A 24,229-nucleotide genomic window follows, 5' to 3' on the forward strand; every position below is an offset into this window, starting at 1 on the left:
TTTTCTCATTTCTATCATTTTTTTTCTGATTGCAGGTAAATAGCACATCGCTGCGACCGAGTCGTATTAGTCAAAACAGTTACTTACGAGTTTCCAGTATCTTTCTGTCGACGAGTGGTAAGTCGATTGGTCTATCATATTAGAATATATTGTATTAAGTCGGAACGAAAGTTCGTAGCGCTACGATCTTCAAAAATTTAAACAGTGTAACTTCGTTAAAAATGAATAAAATTTAAATTTAAAGGGTTTTAAAGCTTAAAATTTCTTTTTACATATAGAAAATTATGAGCTGGACAAAATATGAAATTTTTTTCTTACTTTATGGGCCTGTCATGTGCTAAAAAAAATTTTTTTGCAAAAATTTTCGACTTTCTATCGTGAAAGCTTAAAGTTTTTCCTATAAGTTGTTTTTTAAAACTGTTGCTAAGGTTTTTCTGAGTTATTCAGATTAAATAAAAAAAAGCATTTTGACTTTGTTTATTTTGACTTTATTAAAATCATATCGAATTAAAAAAATTATATTCTTAAAGCTGAATCTTTGCTCTGTCGCGCGAATAGTACAATTGCCATTTTTTTTTTAAACATGTAGACGTGATACAAATGAAATGGTGTTACAAACTTTCGTTCCAACCTTATATTTTACACTTTACAGTTAAACGAATGTTAACTGACGTTATACGCGCGTATATGATATATATGTTTTTAACAAAACTTTTGTTACAAAATATTTAGTTGAGAAAATGCATAATTAATAAGGGAATTAATTCAGTAATGTAAGCGTTTGTCTTTCATCTGTGCTTATCTCCTGCTATTAGGTAAATTTTTTTAGTAACGATTGCATCTGAATATTGATATCTCATACACATAATTTATGTTTTAATATTAAACAAAAAAAAAAGAGTCGCTCTTTCTTATTTCAATCAAATTTATTAATAATCTATTTTTGCGATAAAATTTTGATATACAAAATTATGTATATTTTTTTCTCAATCTTTCGTTGATACAATTTTTACATGCTTGTCGTAAATAAAAGAAACAAATTCACAATGTAGAGTTTTAGTCCATGAAAGCGTACATTTTATCGATCAAAGATCCTAGAGTGATAGAGTCCGATCGTAATCAAGTTCGCGCGAGGCAACGTCGATACTGGTTCGTTTTTAAGAAACACGAAAGTGGTCTCCGCTGCAAAACAGCAGAGGGAGAGCCAAAAGCCCGCGAGTCGGGAGTAAATTAGTAATTAGAAATCTGATACAGGTAAGGTAAGTCGGTGTTGTTTCGGCATCGCGTGGCTCTCCGGGTCGCGTGGACTCCTGCGACAGGCACGGCCTCGCGTGACCCGACGCCCCCCGTCGGGGGTAACTCTGGTCGCGGGGGTGAGCATACGGGCAATCGTTCAGAGCGGGACGGGAGGTTGGGCAAAGGGGACGCCGTTCTGGAAAACGTAAGGGATGACAATTATGCCCTACAGGTAATTGCCGGGTTGCAGCTAAACGGAACGCACGCCCCGGCTCGCCCTTCCGCGCCACCTGAAACGCGAGCTTTCGCCAGAAAATCATGGGCTTTAAAAAGCGTCACGCTCTTTGCTGCTCTCCAATTTATCGCGGTTTTCGCCCCTTCGTGATTCGCCCCCGCGGCCCCAAATGCAGTAAGAATACTAAGAATAAGTTTGCAACGCGGTGTATTCATTATTTAAATTTTTTGAGCGCAGTTGAGTGCATATTTTTGCTGTCGCTTACGGATTTTACATATATTATATATGTCAATTTTACTTACTTCAGTTTTCTGCCTACACATTGAGCCATCTTGGAGCCATCTTGTGATGTCAGAAGCGAGAAAAATACGTAAAGAAAATTTTTGCGAAATATATTAAAATGTACTCTTTAATAAAACAGTATTTGCAATTGATAAACTAGATTTATAAAATATGTCGAATGCTCTTTTTGTATATTGATAATCAATAACCATCAATAATCATATATTTGAAATTAAATTATGCTTAAGCAGAAAACGAAATAACCATAAGACAGCTGTCGAATTGAGATAAATATGATTTTTTTCTATTTTGAAATAAAAGGCAGAGTCTTTGATGTGTTTTACAAGTACATTCTATCGAGTGAAAGTATTGTTTTATTAAATATTTCTATTTTAATATATTTTGCAACAATGTTCATTATACGTTTTCATATTTTGACGCCATCAATTTGAATATACGTGATTGATTAGGAATTTTAACATCTGTAAAATATCGTGAAAAATCATTTTTAAAATGATCAATAATTTTTACATTATTATAATCGTATTTTAATAATAATTGTAACACACACACACACACACACACACACACACACACACATACACATGGATATATAGATTTCTTAGCTAGAAAACGTATAATATATCGTTAAATTTTAGAAATATAATAGTTAAAAATATAAACGTTAAAATTTGGAAATATAATAGTCAAATATAAGGCAATTAGAAAAAATACATGTCAAATGAATATTTTTATTTAGATAGTTGCATCTTTTCTAGATTTATTAAATGTAGTATAAAATGTTTTTTGTTTATATATGCGTTGTATTATATTGCTATACAGCATTACTATAAATATACGCAGCAAATTTAGGTATACGTTAGAACTACATTCCTATTTTGCGTTCTTACCTCTTTCGAATGTGTTTGATTCTATAGAAGTGTCTTAAGTCTAATATTATGACGTAGTGCGTTCACTTCGAACTCGCATTAACGTGACTTTTACGTGTATAAACCTCACAGAAATATTAATAACGAAGCGGGTCAAGGAAATTGTAGCTTATGGTATGACATCGTTCATTCAACCGGGAATTTCTCGTGATTTGCATTACAAAGAGATATCCATTAATGGTTGCGAAACCGAAATACGAAGAAAAATACCACCCTCGATTCAAGTCGTAAACTTGCACCGTATCGTAATAATCGAAAACTGTCCGGTTCGCTCTAGTTTTGCAACGAGGAAAGGTTTCATCTTTTTCTTATTATTTCTTATTATTATTTTAAAATTAAGATTCTAATCGCGGAAGATTTAAAATATAACAACATCTAAACATCTTAGAAAAGTCTTTTTTCCGCTCATATAAATGTGCGCAGCTCATATAAATGTGACTGATATTATACATCATACTATTTTCTTCGGAAAACAGAATCTTACAGTTGCAAACTTCTGTCGAACGCTTTTACCAATATCACGAAGCATATAGCTCGGCATTCAAGCATCACTCAAGCGAACAGGCATGAGAGCTCGAGGAAAGACGAGGGTCAGAGGTTGCGGAGCATCGGGGCGTGTCGCGACGACAACGTTGCAAGACATTCTCGTAGCCGTTTTCTCTATCATTCCCTTCGACGAAGACGACGACGACGACGACGACGACGACGACGACGACGACGACGACGACGATCGTTCGGAAAATTAGTTACAAATGTGTGTTATTTTGCTGGTAGAACGGCGCACTACGGGAGCGCATACGCCCGGCATGCATTATGCACGCAGTCCCTGTAGAGGCTGCCGGCCGGTCGACGCTTGTTTCGCACGCGCTTTTTCCCACGTGCTTGTAAGCCACGTAGCCCGATCGGGCTATGCCTTTATCTATGCAGCAGTACGTATCGCAGAATGTCTACGTGGTGTGGAGGATGCCGGTCTCTATACACGTCTATCTGTCACCTTTACACCAGCTCGCTGCGGCCGATTCTACGTCTCGGCCACGTGGCTCGTAAAGACGAACGGACGTATAGGCTTGCGTCGTCTGTATATCGCGATCAGTGTGTTTTAAACCTTGGCACGCTTTGTTTTGGCTTACGTGTCGTACGTATTTGGCAATTTTCGCGCTAAATCAGCTGCGATTGACTTACGTGCCCATCGAGTGATCATGACGGCGTTTCTGGACTGTACACCGTGAGTGGTACCTACAGTGATTCTATGATTCGATTCAAATATTCCAACAGTGTTTTATTCGCGGATATACATAATTAAAACAGTTTTATAAAACTAAAGGCAATTGAGGATGTTGAAAGTAATTTCTAGTGTTTCATTGAATTTAATGATGACCAAAGAAGTATCTGTATCGTGATGTAAGTATTCACTGGAAAATACACACATGTATCATTATTTTTAAAAATTAAAAAACCTCCAGCTAATTTAGAGTACAAAATTTGAGGCAATAACGTAGAAATAATAATAGAATGATAAATTATACGAAGCAAGTTTTAAAAACGAACACAACTGAAAGATGTGACAGTTCACTAAAGAATACGATTAAATGTAACATCTTCGTATTTTTTTTTCAAACGCAAGAATTGGTTGTTCAGCCCGATTCCGACTTGTACGTTCGCTCGCGCGAGGTAAAGAGATCCAGGACGGTTTTTCTTCGAGTGCCTTAGCGTGCCCTGAGACCAGCAATTAATTTTATATTTTGTTGCCGCGCACCAAGTTTGCGGACATTTAAAAAGGGCTTCATGCCTGCTGCTTTCCGTTCGTGCATACGGTTGGTCTTGCGAGGGGAGCGACTGAAAAATGGGAAAAAATGGGCGCGACGCGCGGTGTGATGTCGTGTCGTTCGAGTGACGGTCGCATGCCAGCTGGAGAATTACCGTCGAGTGGCTAGAGTTACCGGCGGGACACGTATAGAGCCCTGACGTGTTCGCATGACGGATGCCGATTCGATAGCTCGATTTCACCCAGCTCGCAATTCCGATGCCACTCCGACACCCCGGAGAAATTTTACACCGATCGATCGCGATTATCCTCTCTGGCCGTCGGAAATACGTAGGAAATCCTTCACAATTCATATATTTTTATATATGAATGACGATTCAATCGTCCGCGATATTTTTCAACAGGGGAGTCGATAATAATCAATCAGATGCCTCTTTTAATGTAACATATACGGAACATGTATATTTTTAATTCCCTTTTCATGGAAATAGAGAGTTTATGACAGATCTGAGCGTATTTGTGCATCGGAGGATGGGGGTGTAGAGTTCTTCAGCAATAAAATATAAAAGTGAAAAGGGTTAGTGATATTTTCAATGCTCTGTTTTTTCAAGGAATAATTACAAACACATAAAGGCGTACGCAGTAAGTAAAGCAATAATCGACGATATAAAGAATATGAGCTAACAGAAGGGTTATGCGCTTTTAAACGGCGGTTGCACAACAGATGATGCAGTATTCATTAAAATAAGGTCAGAAACGGTATTATTAGGACGATTATGCGCTTTTGCGAGCACCCTTCAGTAAGACGACGAGTATTCTTTCGCGTGAATGCTGCTCTACCGGCGAGATAGGGTTACTCTGTCCTGCGCATGGAATCGCGAGCTTGCATGGTCATTATAAAGCCATTAATCATATAAATAGGGCGAAGGAGGCAGGACCGGAGGGTGGTACCCGTTGTTCGAGTGAGGACGGTCAAGTCGAGTGAATTATCGATAACGCAGACCTTCGAGTTTCCTACAGCGAGACCGACGATACGCTCGCGCCTATCAATTATTCGATCTGCGTGTGCACCCTTGCTCGTCCCTTAAAAACCGCCCTTTACCACTACTTATATTTTCGTCTACCGGAATCAAACTAATCGATAGCAATACAGATCGGACCGATAATTTCGTATTATAATTCAACGTAACTGGCCTTCGAGTGATTCATCAAAATAATACTGAGCGGTTATAAATGTATTTTATTTACTGAAGAAAAAGAGTTTGTTGCATTAATTGAAATTCTAGTGGAAAATGAACAAATCAGAATTTTATATAGTTAAATCTATTATAATTTTAATCGAGATAATCAGATGTCCAATCATGATGACCGGAATTCTGTTTGATCAGAATTTACTGGTGCGTTCATTTTCATCAATTTTTTCTTTTAAAAGAATAATTGCAAATTCTTTGTATAAAAATTTTGAACACAATTAATATATTCGGGTTCAAAATGAGTTTTTGAAAATGGGCTTAAAAATATTCTTCTATATAAATTATACAATTTCCATTTTAAGCAAAGCGCCAAGTGTCGATTATTGTCGGTTTTTGGAACAAGTAATTTAATACTATTGAGCAATTTTTTAAAATATCGTAAAGAATTTAGGCAATTTGGTATTCACTGCTACTAGAACTGAATTAAAAGTATCTACATGCCTTGCATTTATAGTTTTTCGAGTTTTTCACAGACACGGGGATGTTTTTAATGTTGTCTACGCGCGTGGAAAATATTCGAAAACGTATGGCTATATTACGGGATAAAGTGAATCATTAAGTTAGTGGACTCATTTCTGCGTTGTACGAAGATGCCCTACTCTCAGACAACTCTTAGATAGAGGATGAGGAGCGCTGCGGCGGGAATCGTGGGCTGGGGCGGGGATTACTCATCCGACCGAAAGGAGATTCCACTAAGCTTTCAGATTTTACCCTCTTAGCCGACCAAGGATTATAAAACGCAAATACGTCCCATGATTAGTGAGGATAAAGTAAACATCGGCCCTCCGTCGTGGTTGTTGCTCGTGCGAAATACTTCGGAGAAGGCGACAACGCCACGAAAAAAATCAAGGAAAACATAGTGACATCCCTAACGTCTTAATTTACTTCCGAGATACGGATATAAGAATCCCGCGCGTGTATACTTGATCTTTTCGAAATCAGACGTGATTAGCATGAAAATATTCAAACTAAAGCAAAAAGTGCGTACAGTTTACAGATTTTTTAAAACGACTCTTTTTCTTCTTTCATTTTCCAAGAATTTTATTTTTCTTTAACACTAGAATGGCCAACGATATTTCCCTAGAACTGTCGAAGATGCTAATTTGGTAATTTCTTATCCTTGTTTTTAGTTAATAAAGATTTATTTTACTAGATACTATATATTTGTATTTTTAGATTATTTATATTATATTCACTCATTTCCAACATTTTGTATATTTTAATATAAAAAAGGAAAAAATTGAAATGATTAGCAGAGCCAAATAGTCAATTAGCATTCCGGCGATTCTATAATGTTAACTTAAAATACAATACAAAGTAAAAATTAATTTGCTGACGAAAAACGTTCGTCTTGAAAAATTATGCATTTAGATTGCGAGAATTAATATCAATACTAAAATATTAAAGAACAGCTCAAGATATTTTTCGCGTGTTCATCCGTCTTGCGGATACCTATATGATATGATCGATTATCTCCTTTCCATTATGACAATTGTTTTTGATGGATTGGATAACTTTGGAATTATCGATATCTTAGATGTTTGTATCGAAGGCGTGGCGAGTCGAAAGGGATCGAGTCCGAAATTCGATATAATTTCGAGGGTAATTTCGAGATAGCCACTTTACGCGGATAAACTGTGGGAAGATAGAACTTTAGAGCGCGGGGAAGCCTCAAGCATCCTACGGAAGTCTGGCTCTAATTAAGCGGCCCCTACCCCTGCCATGGCTCCTTCACTCATCATCTTTCATCTCGCTCTGCCTGCTCCACCGTCATCCTCTTCGACTCCTCGGCATCCTCGCGAAGGTCTGAGGTGAAGGTAAGCATCCGTCCCGCGTGTTATCATATTCCTGATTGTTATGTCTTCGCTGATGATACCCTACTGCTCGTGTTTTCTCTCTCAGCTCTTCTCTTTCTCTCTCTCTCTCTCTCTCTCTCTCTCTCTCTCTCTTCGTCCCACTCTTAAATTATTCGACTCAATAATTTTTACTCTGCAACGCTCTTTCTCTCGATCTCTTTCTACGTATCAGTTTCGTCCGCGCTGTGTTTCGCTTCTTCATGGCTGTCTGGCAGTACAAGAGAGCACGAACTCCTAATTAAATTCCACTCTTTCCTAGCGAGCCTTTTTTTAAGGTTTTCTCAACCGCACCTTAATTGCGCGGGAATCGAGATGGCTGTTGCCCTCATCAGCCACTCGGCACCGATTCTCCGTTCGCGTTCTCCTTTCCTCTTTTGCTTCCTATAACCTGCTCTCTTAATTGGCGCATAATTATGTAAACAATTCCGACGTCGCTTCCCGACTCCGACGCTTAGCCACAAAGCTACCCCTATCCCCCAACGCTGCAAATCTCAAAATTAGCTCGAAATAAAGTTTCAAATGCGATTCTCTAGTATATTAAGAATAAGAAGTTTACATGAATGCTAAAAACTGATCGACGTCAGTGGAATTTATGTCAATTTGAGTATCGTATATTGCCTGATAATATTAATTAAATAAAAATATGATTAAGTGATGTGCATAAATAAAATTTTAAAATTGTTACGAAGTAATTTATAAGGAAATATTATATTGAAATTCTCTCATTACGATGATATTTTACAGAATATAAATTAAGACTGATAAGTTGTTTGTTTAATATTGATATTTTACATTGATATTTTACGAGTTTATTGCTTGCGACTGAAGATTAACAAAAATCCAGCTCGGCAATGATCTATTTACGACGGATCGGGGGTTGGTTGAACGAAAGGCGAATGGTTCAGCAGGGCGAGAAGGGGGTGGAAAGGGGGAGGTTGAGCCGTGCTTGCGGCAACATTATCTAAAATTCAAGCTGTAATTACTTTGCTGGGCGGCGCTCCGCTTGATTTATAGTCATCGCGCGATGCAGCTGCGTGGGTGTAAGTAATTAAAAATGTACCATCGCGTGGAACGGAACCCTCCCCCATCTCGTAGGAAGACGGTTTAGAGCGCAGATCCGAGGGTGTGGGAATTAGGGATTACTACTTTTCTCAAACCTGTATCGTCCTGTAGCACGACGAACAAAAATAATTAACTATGATTTTTTTATCAGAATTAAAACGGAGAGATGAAAGAGAGAGACACATCCAATATTTAAAATTCATATTGCCAATTTTTAAATTTGCTTGATATTGTCATTATAACATATAAATATCGATAATTTAATTTAATTTATTTTTATGAAATATTATTATATTATAAAGTTGATGTCATTTAAGGAAGATTGTTTATTTAAACACATAATATTAAAAGTTTATAAAAATTGATATTTTTATTATCTATTTATAAATCGAAATCCATTTAACTGTGAAAAATTCGTAAGTTTTAAATTGTGGATAGAAAGAAAATAGACTGGGAAATTGAACTCTAAAATGTCGGAGAAAAAAAAAATGTTTTTTAACAAAAAATTTTATTTGTACGAAAAATCAGATAACTCTTTACAAGTGTTTTATAGACCACACGAAATTGAATCTTAGATTTGAAAATATGGCTGTTTGCCAGAAATCGATTACTACCAGCAACTCACGTTCATACACAATTCACGTGATCATGCATATTTTTCGAAATGCATCTCCGTTCTTATGCAATCAGTAACGATTAACCGTCCTCGTATACGACGGCGATCAATTTAGCACAGAGACCGAAGGCGGCTGTCGCGGTTAGTTGGCACAGTCTCCAGGTTAATTGGCCATTCATGGTTAATTTAGTCCGGTGTGAGCCCGTAAGGCGGTGGAGACGACCCTTTGGACCCTCGAGAGACCGACTCGTCGATTTCGCATTCGTCTCGTGATGGAGTAGGTGAATCCCATCAATCGTCGGTACCGATTCGGTTGGTCGGGATATCCCCGACTCCCTGTGATCCTTCGTCATTGCAATTGCTGTTAAAAACGATTCACAAATGCGTCTGCACGGCGCGAATTAATTAGGCCGGTTCCATTAATGAGTGCGCGAATAAGCTGTTCGTGACTGTTTGTTGAGAAGGCGTGACGGACTTGCGAATCGTAACAGTTGTTACAGTGATAGCGGTCTTCAAACGAGGTAAGAAGTAAAATGCAGATCGGTGAAAAACGTTGCTAGGACTGATGAACAAAGAACGCGCGGTCGAAACGTTTCAAATCGAAAGTTCGCATGTATTCTCCGCTGCGCGATCTGTTTTTTTGCGGGTAATTAAGAGAGCTCTAACGAATGACCGCGTTTTTAACGACCGCTGCTTGCATTTCCGCGGGTTTTATGTATTTTCGAGGAATTTTCCGATGTCCGAAATAATTTGTAGAGGAAATATTTGCGTTGAATATTGAATTATATTAATACCTTGAATTGCGACATTATCGTGTAATTTGTTAAATATAGTAGCTGCATTGACAATGAGAGCAAAACTTTTTGGTATTGGTAATTATAATTATATATTACTATAATTATGATTACGATATGACTATTTTAGTATTAGGAATAATAATTATATGTATAATTCTATATATATTTATCAATATATACAAAATAAAATAATATATATAACAAAGAGTGAGAGATCCGCTCTGCTGCAAATAGCAGAAGAGTGCGTACTTAACTATATTCAGCTCTAAATATATTTAACTAAATATGTTTAACTAGATATTGGGCGAAAGGAAAGAATGGAAAAAGGTAGCAGTTTTTGAAATTTATTAATATCAAATTACTGGTTACGTAATTGTCCTCTTATATTCGCTAATTCTTATACTTGTATTCATAGTCAGGCTTTATATTTAAGGCTTCCTTAAATTTATCTTTAGATACTCTACGAATTATTTCATTGGCTACTGAGCATCTAAAGATAAATCTAAGGAAGCCTTAAGTACAAAGTGATTTATGAATACGGGCATTAATTTAGATGATTTTCCGGCATTTTACACGATAGTTCGTTTCCAGATAAATTTTTATCACTTTTAGAAGTGTAATATACAAAAATTCTTAAGTGATTCTTACATATATCATAACAACTTTAGAAGGTATATGCAAAGTTGTGTATCAAAAAAAGTTGTATATAAATGTTATAACTAATTACTTGGTTCTATAGTATTTTAAAGAAATGCGCAGGACACTAATGACTAATTGTGTGTACTAACGTGTTACCGAAATAAACATGAAATGAGTGATTAAAGAGTAAAACAAGGAATTAAAGAATTTATATATCGCAACAATCTTGAAATATGTAAATTGTGAATAACTTTTGCTCTCGTCAAACTATGTTAATGTATAAGGAATTAAATAACATAACGCCGTAAGGTATATATGCAATATAACTCTTCGAAATTCGAATTTGAATTCGCAATCGTCGGTTAAAGAGGAGGGGATGGTTGCTCGCTTTGGCGACGTAGAATTCAAGAATACCTCGGGGAGATTACTAATGCGGGCTAACTACGGCCAGGACCTCTAAGACGATGTTGGAGAATCTCCCAAGGAAACTCCCAGTCGTTATTGCATTCTCGTATGAGGGTGGTTGCGAGATAGGATGAGAAAGAGAGAGAGAGAGAGAGAGAGAGAGAGAGAGAGAGAGAGAAAGAGAGAAAGGAAGTACAAGAAGGGCAGGGGTTAGACAGTGTATACGTGGTGTTCGCGTTACCTATAACCTATTCCGGACGCGTCAGCGCATGAATGAACTTCTCTCTCCCGGTGGTTGCTTATCCACTTTCGTACGTGTTCCTCTAAGCACGACCTGCGACGGACTCGCGCGAACCGTCTTCCAAGTTATTACTTCGTCGGCGAATCCACGATTCTGTATATAGACTGCATGTGTACGCTCGTTCTGCATCTACTCTTCTCTGAATTCTCGCATAGTCGGAGAAGACGAGTCTCCGAGACTTCGAATCGACAGAGGCAACTTTGTTGCATCGAGGACACAGTTGGAATCTATGCATAAGTCGATGGAACGCGGAATTTGGAGGCATCAGACGCATCGAGCATATCGTTATCGTGGCAAGAATAATCTCTTGATATAAATTTGCTGGGTTCTAACGGAAAGACAATTTAAATACATTCCAATACAGCATTTACAGTTCAAACTTAGAATCAGCTCTCTTATGTAGTCTAAAAGTTAGCTTTTGAGAATTTCAAAATTTGAAGCTGAAATTGAAATTTTTGATAACATGATGAATATAAATAGTGATTTAAACTTTGTGCAATAATTATGTCATGATTTTCCATGTGTACTATGACGTTTTGTTACTGTTCGAGTTTGCGAACTAACTTAATCATTAATATTGCTCGAGTTAGAGTGGTCAGGACGTAATTCGGGTTAATGATTGGATGGTCAGGCAAGCCGAATCTATCCTTATGCGAGGTCTTGCGCGTGTCTGACCAGATCCAAAATCGGAATGGGATAGACGACCCCAGAAGCCGCAATTCACACATTGAATGCCATCCGGATCCTCGGCGTCTATACCCACTTCGAGACCCTCGTCCACGGTTTCCTCGTCGGTCGCGTTATCTCGTATCGGGAGGAGAAGAAGGGAAGTCGGAGGGGAAACCACTTTGGTAATCTTCGAGTTTACAAGACGCAAACAGCTTAGGTGGTAACGCACCGATAAGATCTGAGTTTCTCCTTTCCCGATATACCACTGATAGCCGTCGTTAGGCCGCGGTTAGGACTTCAGCAAACCTCTATAGAGCCTGCGCTCTTTGGCCCAGTCCGTCCGATGTTTTGCTATCTGGCATCTTGTGTACCTTGGTCAATGATAAGGAATCTTCAGGCTCAATAATATCCTCTCTCCCCCTCCTCGTTTACGTTTGAAAATCTCTTGCTCCATGATAAGTTAAACGTAGCATTAAATAGTTGCAACTTAATAATTCGTGTGTGTATAGTGTTTATTAATGGGTAGAATTCTATTTCTAAAATTCCGGATTATTTATTAGAGATGTATGATATTATTTATTAGAGATGTATAATATTAAATGCATCTTTTAAATCAATAATTGGAAAGTAGTTAAGAGAAACGTTTTTTTTGATAAGAAATTTGTGCAGTTGATTGCAAGAACAGAATAGTTGGCTTTCTCAGAATCATATCACACAGTAGCGGGATGTCCTTGCAAATTATTGATTATTTCCAGTTTTTTTGACTTACAAAAACTATTCTGCCTTTTTTAAATATTTTTATATCTTTAAAATTAAAAAAAAAATTTTATATTAAAACTTTGATTTAATTTTTTAGATACTTTTAAAAATATTATAGTTTAATATATATTGGTAATCTGTCATTTTTTATAGTAGTTTAATAATGTTTGCTATAAGTAATCTTTTAGCGATAGTAATAATTATTCTTTTGAAGTAGGGTTTATATTTTTCGAGATAATCGCATTACTCGTGTGTAATTTGCCTTAATCGCCGAGACAAGCTTACTAAACTACGCGACGTTGTGGGCTTTGAGTTTAATATATGCCGCAAGCGCAAGAAATCTCCTCGGTATGTCTCGCGGCGTGTGCGAGAATTTATCCCACGGTGGCGTTCTTTTTCCCATTACCAAATGCAAATATGGGTCTAATTTTAATTTTACGTGTATTAAAATCCGGAATCTCTTGGTTACCCAGCTGACGGAGGAGAAGACGAAGAAGAGGAAGAAAGAAGCTCGGCATTGCGGGATAAGAAAGGATCGCGCAAGGTTGCTACCTTGGAGGAGTGGAGAAGAGGGTTCCGTTGGGATTAGTTGGAAAGCGATTTCATCCTCGTGGGTGGTTGCAGCGAAGAAAACATTCTCTCTCTCTCTCTCTCTCTCTCTCTCTCTCTCTCTCTCTACTCTTACCGCGCCGCCTTGTCTCGCTTTGGCGGAAAGCCGGGTGAAAACCAAAGCGCGAAATTAGAATACAAACCCATCAGTGGCGGTGTTGGTAACGTTAGGAGCTCTCACGAGGAGAAAGATAGAGAGAAACGAGCGAGTGAAAGAGAGAGAAGAGAGGAATCGAATCGAGGCAACAGACAGATTTCGAAGGAAGCTACGCTTTCGACGAGACTCTAATTTACATACGCTCCATAAGATAGCGGGAAGCATAAGAGAATCCGCACCGTTCCCTCGGAAAATACTGTAATTGGTCGAGTTCGCGACGAGGAATTGTGGAATGTATGTATAAGAGACGGAACGAAGTGAGATGTACGCGTTGTCCAAACTGATTTTCGAATCTCTTTCACCTTTCTTAGAATTTATAATAGTTTCAATATTAAGAAAAGTATATATATATATATATATTTAGGCCAGATGTCCGTTCTTATTAAGAGTCCTTATTTCAAATAATGTCTTAAGATGCTTAAGATGTTAATACGACTTGGATTGCTTTAAGAGACTGTACTTAAGATGATCTTAAATATAATAATCGATTATAAATATTTAATACTAGATTGGAGAAAAAAAGATTCCACGATAATGTAATAGGGAGATAATCAGTTTATTCCGTAGTCATTATAATTCACGTTGTGGATTAGCAGGTCTTCTTGGCGCTAATGGACGTTTATTGCGATTGCTGCGACAGCTGTGTTCACTCGACCGGCAGTCCGAAAGCCAGGTGGGCGGACAAAGAAGCCCGATCCTCGGTTACGGAGAGCGGGTCCAGACAGAAAGTTTCCAGAAGCTCGGGAAGCCTAGACGACCGTCGGGAACTTTGGTTTCTGATGGTTGCTTGGTTAGCTGGAAACTCGGTGAAGCCCAGTCAGCGTCCTAGCGGACCACGATCCTCCCCGTAGTCGAGGTCGTCGACGGCGTTCATGTGCACGCGATTCTCTGCCTTGTTCTCGTTTCTCGCTCACGTCGACGATAATTACCGCGGCGACCGCTTTTGTCCGACTCGGACCGCCAGGGTTTCCTTCTGCGCGTTCGTGGACGCCTTTGTTGGACGGTAAACGGAACTCCCTGCGCGATTACAGTCACTGCGGATGAGAGGAAAATTTCCAGGCTAAGCGCGAACTTGGAACAAGAGCTCTTCTAAGCAATCGAAATCTGACGCATTGTAACGCGTTGAGGTTGTTGATTATCGGAAAATTTTGTCACAATAAAATCCTATTGAGACTTCAAATTAAATATTTTATTGAAACTTTGTTATACTATTTAGTCAATTAAAAGTCCACTAAACTATAATGAAAACTGCTTTATTAATACACTTGATATGTTTAGGTTTGTATTTTTGTTATGCATATTTTTTAAAGTGTTTGAAATAATAAAATTAATTCGTTAAATAACTATAAAATTTTTAAATTAATACATTTACGAATATTTTTATATTATTTATAAAAAAAAAAGAACTAAACTCAATGGTCATATCGCGATCAAGCCAGCAATTACTTTGTTACCTCGCCGAATATTACATGCAAAGCTTTATCGGATCTGACATACTGACGCGAAATATGAGAAGCATCCCTGAACACGGTGTGTTGCGTGCAGCATAAAGTATGCATCTGGAAATATATTTCGGGGAAAACGGCTTTCTCTTCCCTCCGGTTTACCGAACAGACCGGGGTATGAGATAATAGTCGCTTACCCCGTAAATATCCTTCTACGCGTATGGGTCCGTATCTTATAAATAAAATAGTGACTCTTAAAAAATAGGGGAGTATTATTAACTCGCATTAGAGGGTGGTCTTTCACTGGCGTCGAGGCTGGTTGTCCCGCTTCCCTTCTTCCTTCGCTTACTTCTATCGAGGGTTGGGATCACATCGAAGACGCAGCTGATGCCGTAGCACCGCAGGCTCGTAAAATGATCCTCCGCACGGCCGCGGCGCGGCGGCACAACGGATTAAGAAAGTGGAGAGATGCTGCGTGCGTGCGAAAGAAACGTTTGCGGCGAGAAAAGATGGTTGTTGTAGAGAACCGACAACCTCTGTAAACCATAACATAGCGATACTTCAGAACTTCCAACGAAGCGTAAGCCTCGTTGTTTAGTTGAATCGTTTAGCTCCTCGAAAAATTTGAGTTATCATCTAAATTTTTAATCCAATCGGAGGAAATGGAAATGACAAATTTGTTCAAATTATTCAAAATTATAAATATTTATTTAGAAGAAATATTTAATCCTTATTTCGGGTCTATTTGATTCAAAATGTAATTAATTCTTTTGTGTTAATATTTTATTTAAAAACTTTTCTCTGGCATTTGATAATTTCGTCAGCTAAGATCCTTTTTGATATTTCACTGTACCATTATAATGTTTATCATGTATACAATAATTTGAAATTCTTTTGTACAACTTTTTATTAAACAATCTAGATGTGCGTGTGTATGTGCGCGCGCGCGGGAATATATTATAATAAATTTATTATAATATAATAAATATATGTAGACAAGTAGAAGGATAGCAAAGACGATTACTTAGCTCAATAAGTGACGATAACGGCTGGAAGGAACGCTTTTCCTTTCTAGACTTCAGTGACTGTCGAGATATTCCGTCAGTGGATTTCTGAAGTCGTGACGCCGGGTGATATGATCTTTTAATGGTCGCTTTGTGGCTCGATCCATCGTCGAGATCTAAGAAGACTGGTGGTTGGCTGGCACAAGCTTCTCTACCTTGTCGTCTTTGTCGTGCAAGCACTAGGAACGTGACTACTTCCTTTTACATGGTATCTTCTCCCTCGCACCTTGATCGTAACCTCGTCCTTCCCTCTCGTTAACGAAGCGAGAGGACCGTCCGACCGACCGGCGGCTGTGTCGGTGCTTAATTTTCCCCTCGTAATTACGCGGGTAGAACGCGCAAGACGAAGACCAAGCATTGTACGAAGGAGGGTGCAGACCGTAGGGAACTAGCTCGTATATCCGACGTAGCTACATGCCTACCCGATGTGTAGAACTCCTGTCGAATCTCCTCCGGTACAGAGCAGACCGCGACAAATTTTAAAGATGATTACCACGTTTTTGCCGCTCTGCTTTTCTGTCTAAGGAAAATCTGATTTTACTCGAGCAGTGTTTTTGAAGAAAACTTTAAGGGAAGAAATTCACAAAAGAGTATTTCGTTATTATTGTAACTTCTTGTAATGAATTTGAATTTATTATAAAAAGAACAATAATTTAAGACGAGAATAACATGAATTTTCAATATTCTTTTATTGAAAATCGATAATCTAATATTTAATATAAGTTAACCATAACATATTGTATAAGATTATCTTTTCATACATCTGATTTCTTTTTTATTTATAATATATCGATATTGAATTATCAGGAACGATAATATTTTTTCGGCTTATAAATAAAATTTAGTTAATGATTTTTACGAAATGCAGGAGATTTATTTATTTTTCATTGAAAATTTTATAATATTCTACCGGTCTAGAATTCTAATACCTAAAATAGAAATCTGTGTTATCCTCATCTTAAGTTCTACTTTTTTTTTGATAAATTTAGTTTACGTAACTTAAATTAAAAATAGCAAAATGCTCTTTTGCAAGGTATTATATCAGAGACACTTAAAAGAGACACAAATTATTGATTAACTAATTGGTAGATCAGTAAAATGAAGGTAGATTCTATACGCGACAATAGGAATATATTTATATGATGACAATCTTGACTATAGTAACAAGGAAGGAAGGAAAGCAGACTGGCAGCCCGGGCTCGACTGGGTGGTCGCATGAATTGGCTATTAGTAGTTCGAAACAGTATGCTCTAATGGCGACCTGTTGGCCTTTGCTCGCGTCGTTGGACCCACCCACACCCGTTCTGTCGTCCTTCATTAGTGCAAGGCCTTGCCTGACAGAGCGCGACGGTGAATAGCGGGGCGACTGAGTTTAAAAGCCATCTTTAGTTTGACGAAATGGACAAAGTGTTCCGAGGGTAGTCTTCGACTGGAACTATTACCTGAAAATTACTATCTTCGATGGTCTTGATGGTCTTGATGGTCTTGTTGCAACAACGATAATGACAAGTTTTGAATTTATCTACGTGATGCAAAAGATAGCAAGTATTTCTTCACCAATCGCGTTTATGTATTGCCTTATTGTTTCGAGGAGGAGAGAAATGATAAAGCACTGGCTTCCATATCCTCGTTGCAAAATTTCTTCGTTCGCCGTGAATGCAGCTTCCTCTGTGCTGTGCGACGTTGCAAAATTCCTCGAATTGTTCGCGCTGCTTCAGCTATTTTTGCAGACTAGCGCAAGATGTTAACCAGAGCGGAAGAATCTTTTTAAAAGAATGCAGGCGGAGCGGCAATGCAATCCCACCCACGGACCAAGAAAAGACAGGATAGGAGGTTGAGGATTTTCTCAAAGGGTTTCCGTTCACTCGTTCGCCCTTTGTTTCGTGATGCCGGCTTCATAGCGGCGAAGCTATTGACTCGTTCTGCCTGGCATTTCCCTCTTTTCTTTGATTTCCCCTTTGTAGGAAGACACGCGGGGACTCGATAATGGTGCTGAAATATTACACGGCGAATCTGTTCGCTGCGCGATCTAAATTCCGCTTGAGTAATTCTAATGTAGAAGAAATAGATACGGGATTATGACATTTATATGATAATTATCTCATTAAGTCGCTTGACAAGGCGATCGAACATCTTTACATTAATTTAAAATTTATAATATTTCTTTGCACAAAATGGTCTATAAAGGAACAAATTAAGGGAAACGCTTGCTCCGATTGTAATTCTATAAGATAATTGGCTAAAGCATGTATGTACGTGTACTCATTATACACTACGTTGAACCCTACAAAATCTCTTGGCATATAGCTATTCCTCTGTCGCCTTAGATCAATGTTTTGTGAATGATGTCGCTTGTGGATGACGTGGGATTTTACTGCTGACGTTCCACGATGCGTCAGCTATTTTCCATGCTGCGGCGAGCGATCGGTCGAGGGATTTCTATTCCTGTCGCGCGGTGTTGCCTCAACGAATCGCGTTCACCTCCGTCGTAGGATTTCAACAACGCCAGGATGAAGGCATTTCATTCTCTCCTTCTCTCTCTCTCTATTCGCTCCGGTCATTACTCCGATAGAATTCAAAATCCTGGCGTTTCCATCGTCCTGCCCATGCCGTGAGTCTGTGAGTCTGGCACTCCTTAAATCGAAGCGATGTCTAGGAGATCCCTGCAGCGCCGTCCTACTTCCTTACGCCACCTCGAGAACGTCCGCACGGAGTCTTTTGCAATACGTCCTCAGCACAGCCCAGCGCTACCCTTTCTCTTAACGTCCAAAGTTTTCAAACTACGACGTTCAATGGGGATGTCGTATATATATGGTACACCCCCTTGACATCCCTCGCGTCGTTCGTTCGTCCATTCTTCCTGTTCTCTCTATGCTTCCGCCTCTCTATTCGTCGACCTGCACCACGGCCGAAGCTGACGCTCCAAAAAGCGCTCTCTCGGAATCCGAGAATTGGCTCCACGCAGAGGTCAAAACAATTTTATGGGGGCGCGATGACTCGGGAAATTTTATTTGTTGGCGTAGTATGATGCGTGGCAATCATCGTGACATTCCAAAATTGGCGATTTGCTTTGAAATTGCAGGTTAATACCAACATATTATACTATTAATAAAATTGCTTTGTTCTCTCATATCATTAGAAATTATCTTGCGGAATAATTCCTAGTGATTTTATAAAAGTTCGCTCAAGCTTAACATTGTAATAATTTGTCACATCTTGTTTATTCAATTTTTTCACGAAGATGAAAAGAGGAATTTTATATATATATATAGAGAGAGAGGGGAATTATTTTTATTATTGACATCCGCTTGTCCTATATAATTGTTTGCATAATGTAACATATTACACTTGTTAGCACGATTTCTTGCAAGTGAGAAGGATTCTTATCAACAAAATGATGTAGGAACTAGCTCTGAAATTCTATCGTCGGCTCGCAAAGTGCGACCCAGCGGCCCAAGGAGCGCTCGCGTGATACGACTACGCAGAGATACGACGAGACGGGTCTTCCCTTTCTCGTTGGGTGGCTGGCCGTCCTTTGTTGACGGCCTCCGCCGTTCCACGGAAACAGTCGCCAGGAAGCGAGCTAGCGCAACGAAGAGGACGCCCACCACCGTGACGTCATACACGACTGACTTCATCTCGTTATGTTACGTTACGTTCCTCGACGAGACGTCGGATGCAGGAAGCCTACCATTTCTCTCCGTTTCTCTCTCTGCCTATCGCCCTCGATCTTTCTCTTACGGCCTCAGCCTCCGTTTCACGTGTCTTTATCATCCCCGTTAGCTGTAGCAACGTTCTCTTCCCATTCACATCTACGCATATATATATATATATATATTTTTTTTTTTCAATTTGATTACTCGATAAGAAATTTGATTTCAATTTTGTGTGATAAAATGGAAAGATTAAAAAATGATTACAAGAAAGAGATAATTTTATTTTATTATTAATTATAAATTTTATGTAAATATATTTTCATCTTATATCAATTAACATAAATATGATTGTACGTACCTCAGCGTAATTCTATAGAAATAGCTGGTGAAAAGTAAATGATAGACTAGTAAGAGTAGTAGAATAATCGGTCGATAATCGGTCAAGATAAGGGGATAAATATAAGCATTGATTTTTATTAGAAACCTAGCAAACTTACGTTCATTTTAAAGTCTGGGACTGCAACTAAGTAAGTAAATGTCCGAACACAAGCAACCCGGACGAGAAGAAGAGATGAGAGGGGGGAAGTGTGACTCAGGTCGTCGTCGTTGTTGTCGGCGACACCGTGAATTTATGGGGCCGTAACAGCGACAAGTGGTTCACAAGTCGCCGGTGGCATCACCGTTTGGCGCCCACCCCGAGAAGAAGGGCTTTCTCGTTTCGCTCTCACCTCCCTTTAGCCTGGAACGAAATAAATTGGGTTTACCGAGGAAGAGACGTTCTCGTTGCTTCCTCTCGTCTGCGGACGACGCCGTACGGATTTACCGGTAACGTTGTCGACTTTATACGGCCTCGCACCGCTCCCCATGTCACGCCGGTGAGATAATTACGCATCCTTCAGTAGTTACACACCGGGATCTTCCATGCGAGTGCGCACACTGCACAATAATTCCCAATTCCATCATCTTCTGACATTCGGAATCCTTAATAATCTTGTCGATCATCGATCCTTAAAAATCGTAGTTGCCTTATTTCAGATGAATGTCATATGGCGGATTGCTTTAATTCGCTTTTAGCTGCAGTTTATAGAGAAGAACAAAATTGTGTATTAAAGTTGATTAATTTCATTAATACCGTTTATATCTGTGAAAGGAGAGAGAACGTGCTTTACGTTTCTTTAATTTTTTATGCCGATTCTACCTCTCTTCTCGTTTTGCACCGTCTCGTAGAAGGGGATTCACGCGATAACGCCTGGCGATTCGATTTGATCCGAGGCGGTGTGAAAGTGACGGCCGTCCGCCTCTTTCTCCAGCGAAGAGCGCTTTGTAGGTCGCGTCGCACCCCGGCCACCCCTTTCGAGAGCGACGGTTTAAAGCGTATTAATTAACCCTTTATTAGACCCGGGCGAAAACCGCCGCGCGCTGGCGCGAGATGAGCCTGATTCAGGGGTGCTACCAGCGCGTCTGGATTTGCCCTGGGTGTCGTTCAGTATTTATGAAAAGCTTCCAGAATATTTCTAGCCGCCGCTCTCGGTGCTCACCTCCTCGCTACTTAATTTGCGATAAACTTGTGTTAAACTGAACTTTCTTGTTGCTGCAACATTTACGAGTACGACGTCACATTGCAGGATTAGCTTTCTCAACGCAGCAAAAATGTTAAATTTTAGTTAAAACATGCAGACTCTTATAAAGTAAGATTACACTTTTTTTTTGTTACACTTTCCCAAAACTATTTTTTATTCTGTTGTATCTTTAGATCTCTACATTTATGATGTGGAATATTTTATCGACAATAGAGACGTTTCTATTAAATTTATTCTTGTCTTCAAGTTTGGATAAATTATTTGTTACGGCACAAAAAAAATTCATAGAATCTTTCACTGTTCGCTTTCTAGCAAGCATAAACAGTTATTTTTTTCTATTACGCAAGCTTATTGATGTATCAAGGCATTGACTATTCTGATATCTTTAGCAAGTGAAACTTTTAACGGTCCTTTCATGTGAATGCCTTCCATTTTCAGTTGGAATCGAGACATTCCTTGCGATCGTCATTATCTGTTTACCTCGCCGTCCGAACAATCCCAACCCAAGTAGAAAGTCACGTTGGAAGGAGAAAGGGAGAAAAAAGCGGCGCCCCGCGACAGAAGTTTGAAGAAGGGAGAGAGGGCCGTTTGTCTGTCGAATAGTCCACATATATCGCTCGTAACGTAGCTCGCTCTCTCTTCCTTTTCTGATGGGGGGCGAGTGTGCTCAATTTGCCACGTCGAGGGTCGCAGGACCCGGTGTACCTACGCGATGGTGGGTGGGTGGGCTTGGTAGGATGGGAGAGTCGTTGGAGGGTGTACGGGTCCCTTAGAGGGACGTAGGACGAGGTCGTCGGAGATGTAGAGCCTCGGCTGGCACGATGTACGATGGGATCGAGATGAGATTGTCCCGCTAGGCTTCTCCGTCTCGCTTCTACCGTGCTCACAAACCACCCTTTACCCTTAACGGCCTTCTTCTTCGATAAACTCTTTACACGGCACGAGTCATCGGTGCCTTACTGCTTTCGGGATCATCGTAAAAGACGTAGCTTTTTTAAAAGCGTCTTCAACGAGAGCTTGTTATAGTTTATGTCGTATATTGATTCGTATACGTATTAATGACGTAACGTATCTATAAATGTTTAACGTAATTTAAATATAATGTATATTAGATTTATAATTACGTAAAATTACATTGAATAATTATAAAATATTTCAGAAAAGATTTTCGGAAAAGATATTTCTTTTATGAAAAAGATAAGTTTCTTTTAATTTATATAATATGTGATGAATAATTGATAATATTCTGAATAAATATTGAATTGTTTTTGTTTTCTGGTTATAATATTGGAACGTCAAGTGATAGATTAAAATTAATTGAAATATAATCGTGATTAGTAATTTTACAATATTAATTTCAGCTTGACATTTCCAAGATTCGAAAATTGAGTATACCGGCATAGTTAGTTAAGAAATGTACAGATAAGAAGTGCGTTTGAGTGGAGGAGAGTTATTGGTCCAGAATCATAAGCGAGATGTCTTGGCTCAGTCAGAAGACGCAACGTGCATTTGATAGCCTTATCCTGGGGCAAAGACCCAGGATGGTAGGGAAGGGTGGAAGCTGATTTTCGGGCGCAAACTCGAATAAGAGGCGACTGAGGAGTAACACAGTAGGAAGAGGGGGCAGGCGTATAGAAGGGGGAATTCACGAGATGAGTTTAGACACACGTGGAGACTTAGACGAGACGAGACAATGCGGATATTGGACCGGGGAAATATGGAGGCAAAGTAAGACGAGTTGTCGATACCGAGAGAAGACGGCGACGAAGATGGCGACGGCACAAGATAATGCCGGTAGACAAACTTTCGGGGGTGAGGTGGTATCCTTGGCAGTTATCAGAGCCCGCCGCAAAGGTAAACGTAAGCCCTTAGTTTGAAAGCCCGCTCCCCCGAAGAGTTTCTTGTCATAGGATAGGTAAGGTAACAAGCGGCAAAGTATCGTTGTTGATACTTGAGATTGCGGATTATCAGTAGAATATCACATGTATCAGACGTATAACGTTAAAATAAAGCTTGTTTGCATAAGATTTTATAATCCGTTAATTTGTAGATAATCGTAAAGCGTGAAAATAACCGAGGACAAGCGAGAGTAATCGAATTACGTTACGTAACATGAATTCAGCTTTCTCGAACCATTTCTCGGATATTCGTATACTGGATCGTAATTGGCAATTTCAAGTCTGATCGCTAAAAACACGTTCCAGATTTCTTATTTTGGTAGCGGGTGTCATTCAGACGGACGGGTGCATCGTGAGACGAAAGATCGAGCTCAATCGTGCGAGACTTCCAGGGGTGATCTGTGGATCGATTTTCCGGGCCGCAAAAAGTCAGGGAGGTTGGAGGAAAAGAGGGGAAAGAGAACTATCTTCCTGCAGGCTCACGGGGGACATTCGTCGAACGTTTTGCGACGGGTTAGTCGAGCTCGCTCACTGCAGGAGCGAAAGTAGGACCTGTTTAATGGAGCTCGAACCATTCTGGAAATTTGATCGGCGAGAACAGCCAGCCAGCCGTTCTTCCGTGCCCCTTCTACGTCCTCCTCCGCCATCGTCTTCTTTCGTTCTTACTCGCTCTTTTTCTTCGCTCACTCCGAAATCGAGCTCTTTCTCCTTTTCTCGCATTCCATTCTGGATTCGAGTTGCTTTTCCAACTTTGATTTGATTCCGTGTCCTTCTGTTCTCTTTCTTGGTTCTGTGCTCGATGCAATGGTTAAGAGCAGTGATTTCAGAGAATCTCTGAGCGAATGATATTGTCACACAGCTCTGTAGGTAACTTGTGCATTAGAAATGGATAGCTTCGTTAGATTTACACTAATGGAGTGGAAATCTAATGGAATTGAATCTGATGATGTTAAATATTAATTCAGTATTTAACGTTATGAATATAATAAGCAATA

At 39.2% G+C, this 24,229-nt stretch overlaps 1 protein-coding gene and 1 long non-coding RNA gene across 11 annotated transcripts in view; one reads left to right on the forward strand and one right to left on the reverse strand.

Moving 5' to 3' along the window:
* Window positions 1–24,229, forward strand: part of LOC105148601 (uncharacterized) — a 344,598-nt gene that overhangs the window by 164,280 nt on the left and 156,089 nt on the right. Inside the window, exons 3-4 of one of the 9 annotated variants that reach the window (XM_087402885.1) lie at window positions 36–106; window positions 5,400–5,415. The exons of the other annotated variants lie outside the window; for them this stretch is intronic. Coding sequence (XP_087259011.1) covers window positions 36–106; window positions 5,400–5,415 — 87 coding nt within the window. The remainder of the gene's footprint in view (window positions 1–35; window positions 107–5,399; window positions 5,416–24,229) is intronic. 9 annotated transcript variants of the gene reach the window in all.
* LOC147910380 (uncharacterized) lies at window positions 11,256–19,924 on the reverse strand. Of its 2 annotated transcripts, XR_015544108.1 has the most exons (3): window positions 16,061–19,924; window positions 15,317–15,572; window positions 11,256–14,625 (listed from the first exon to the last, which is right to left on the reverse strand). It is a non-coding gene; the product is annotated as an uncharacterized LOC147910380 (long non-coding RNA). The 2 variants fall into 2 exon arrangements; XR_015544107.1 differs by having other exon boundaries at window positions 15,317–19,924.

Source organism: Acromyrmex echinatior, chromosome 2, assembly GCF_024713525.1.
Source record: "Acromyrmex echinatior isolate Ae372 chromosome 2, ASM2471352v2, whole genome shotgun sequence".
NCBI classification, from domain to species: Eukaryota; Metazoa; Arthropoda; class Insecta; order Hymenoptera; family Formicidae; genus Acromyrmex; species Acromyrmex echinatior.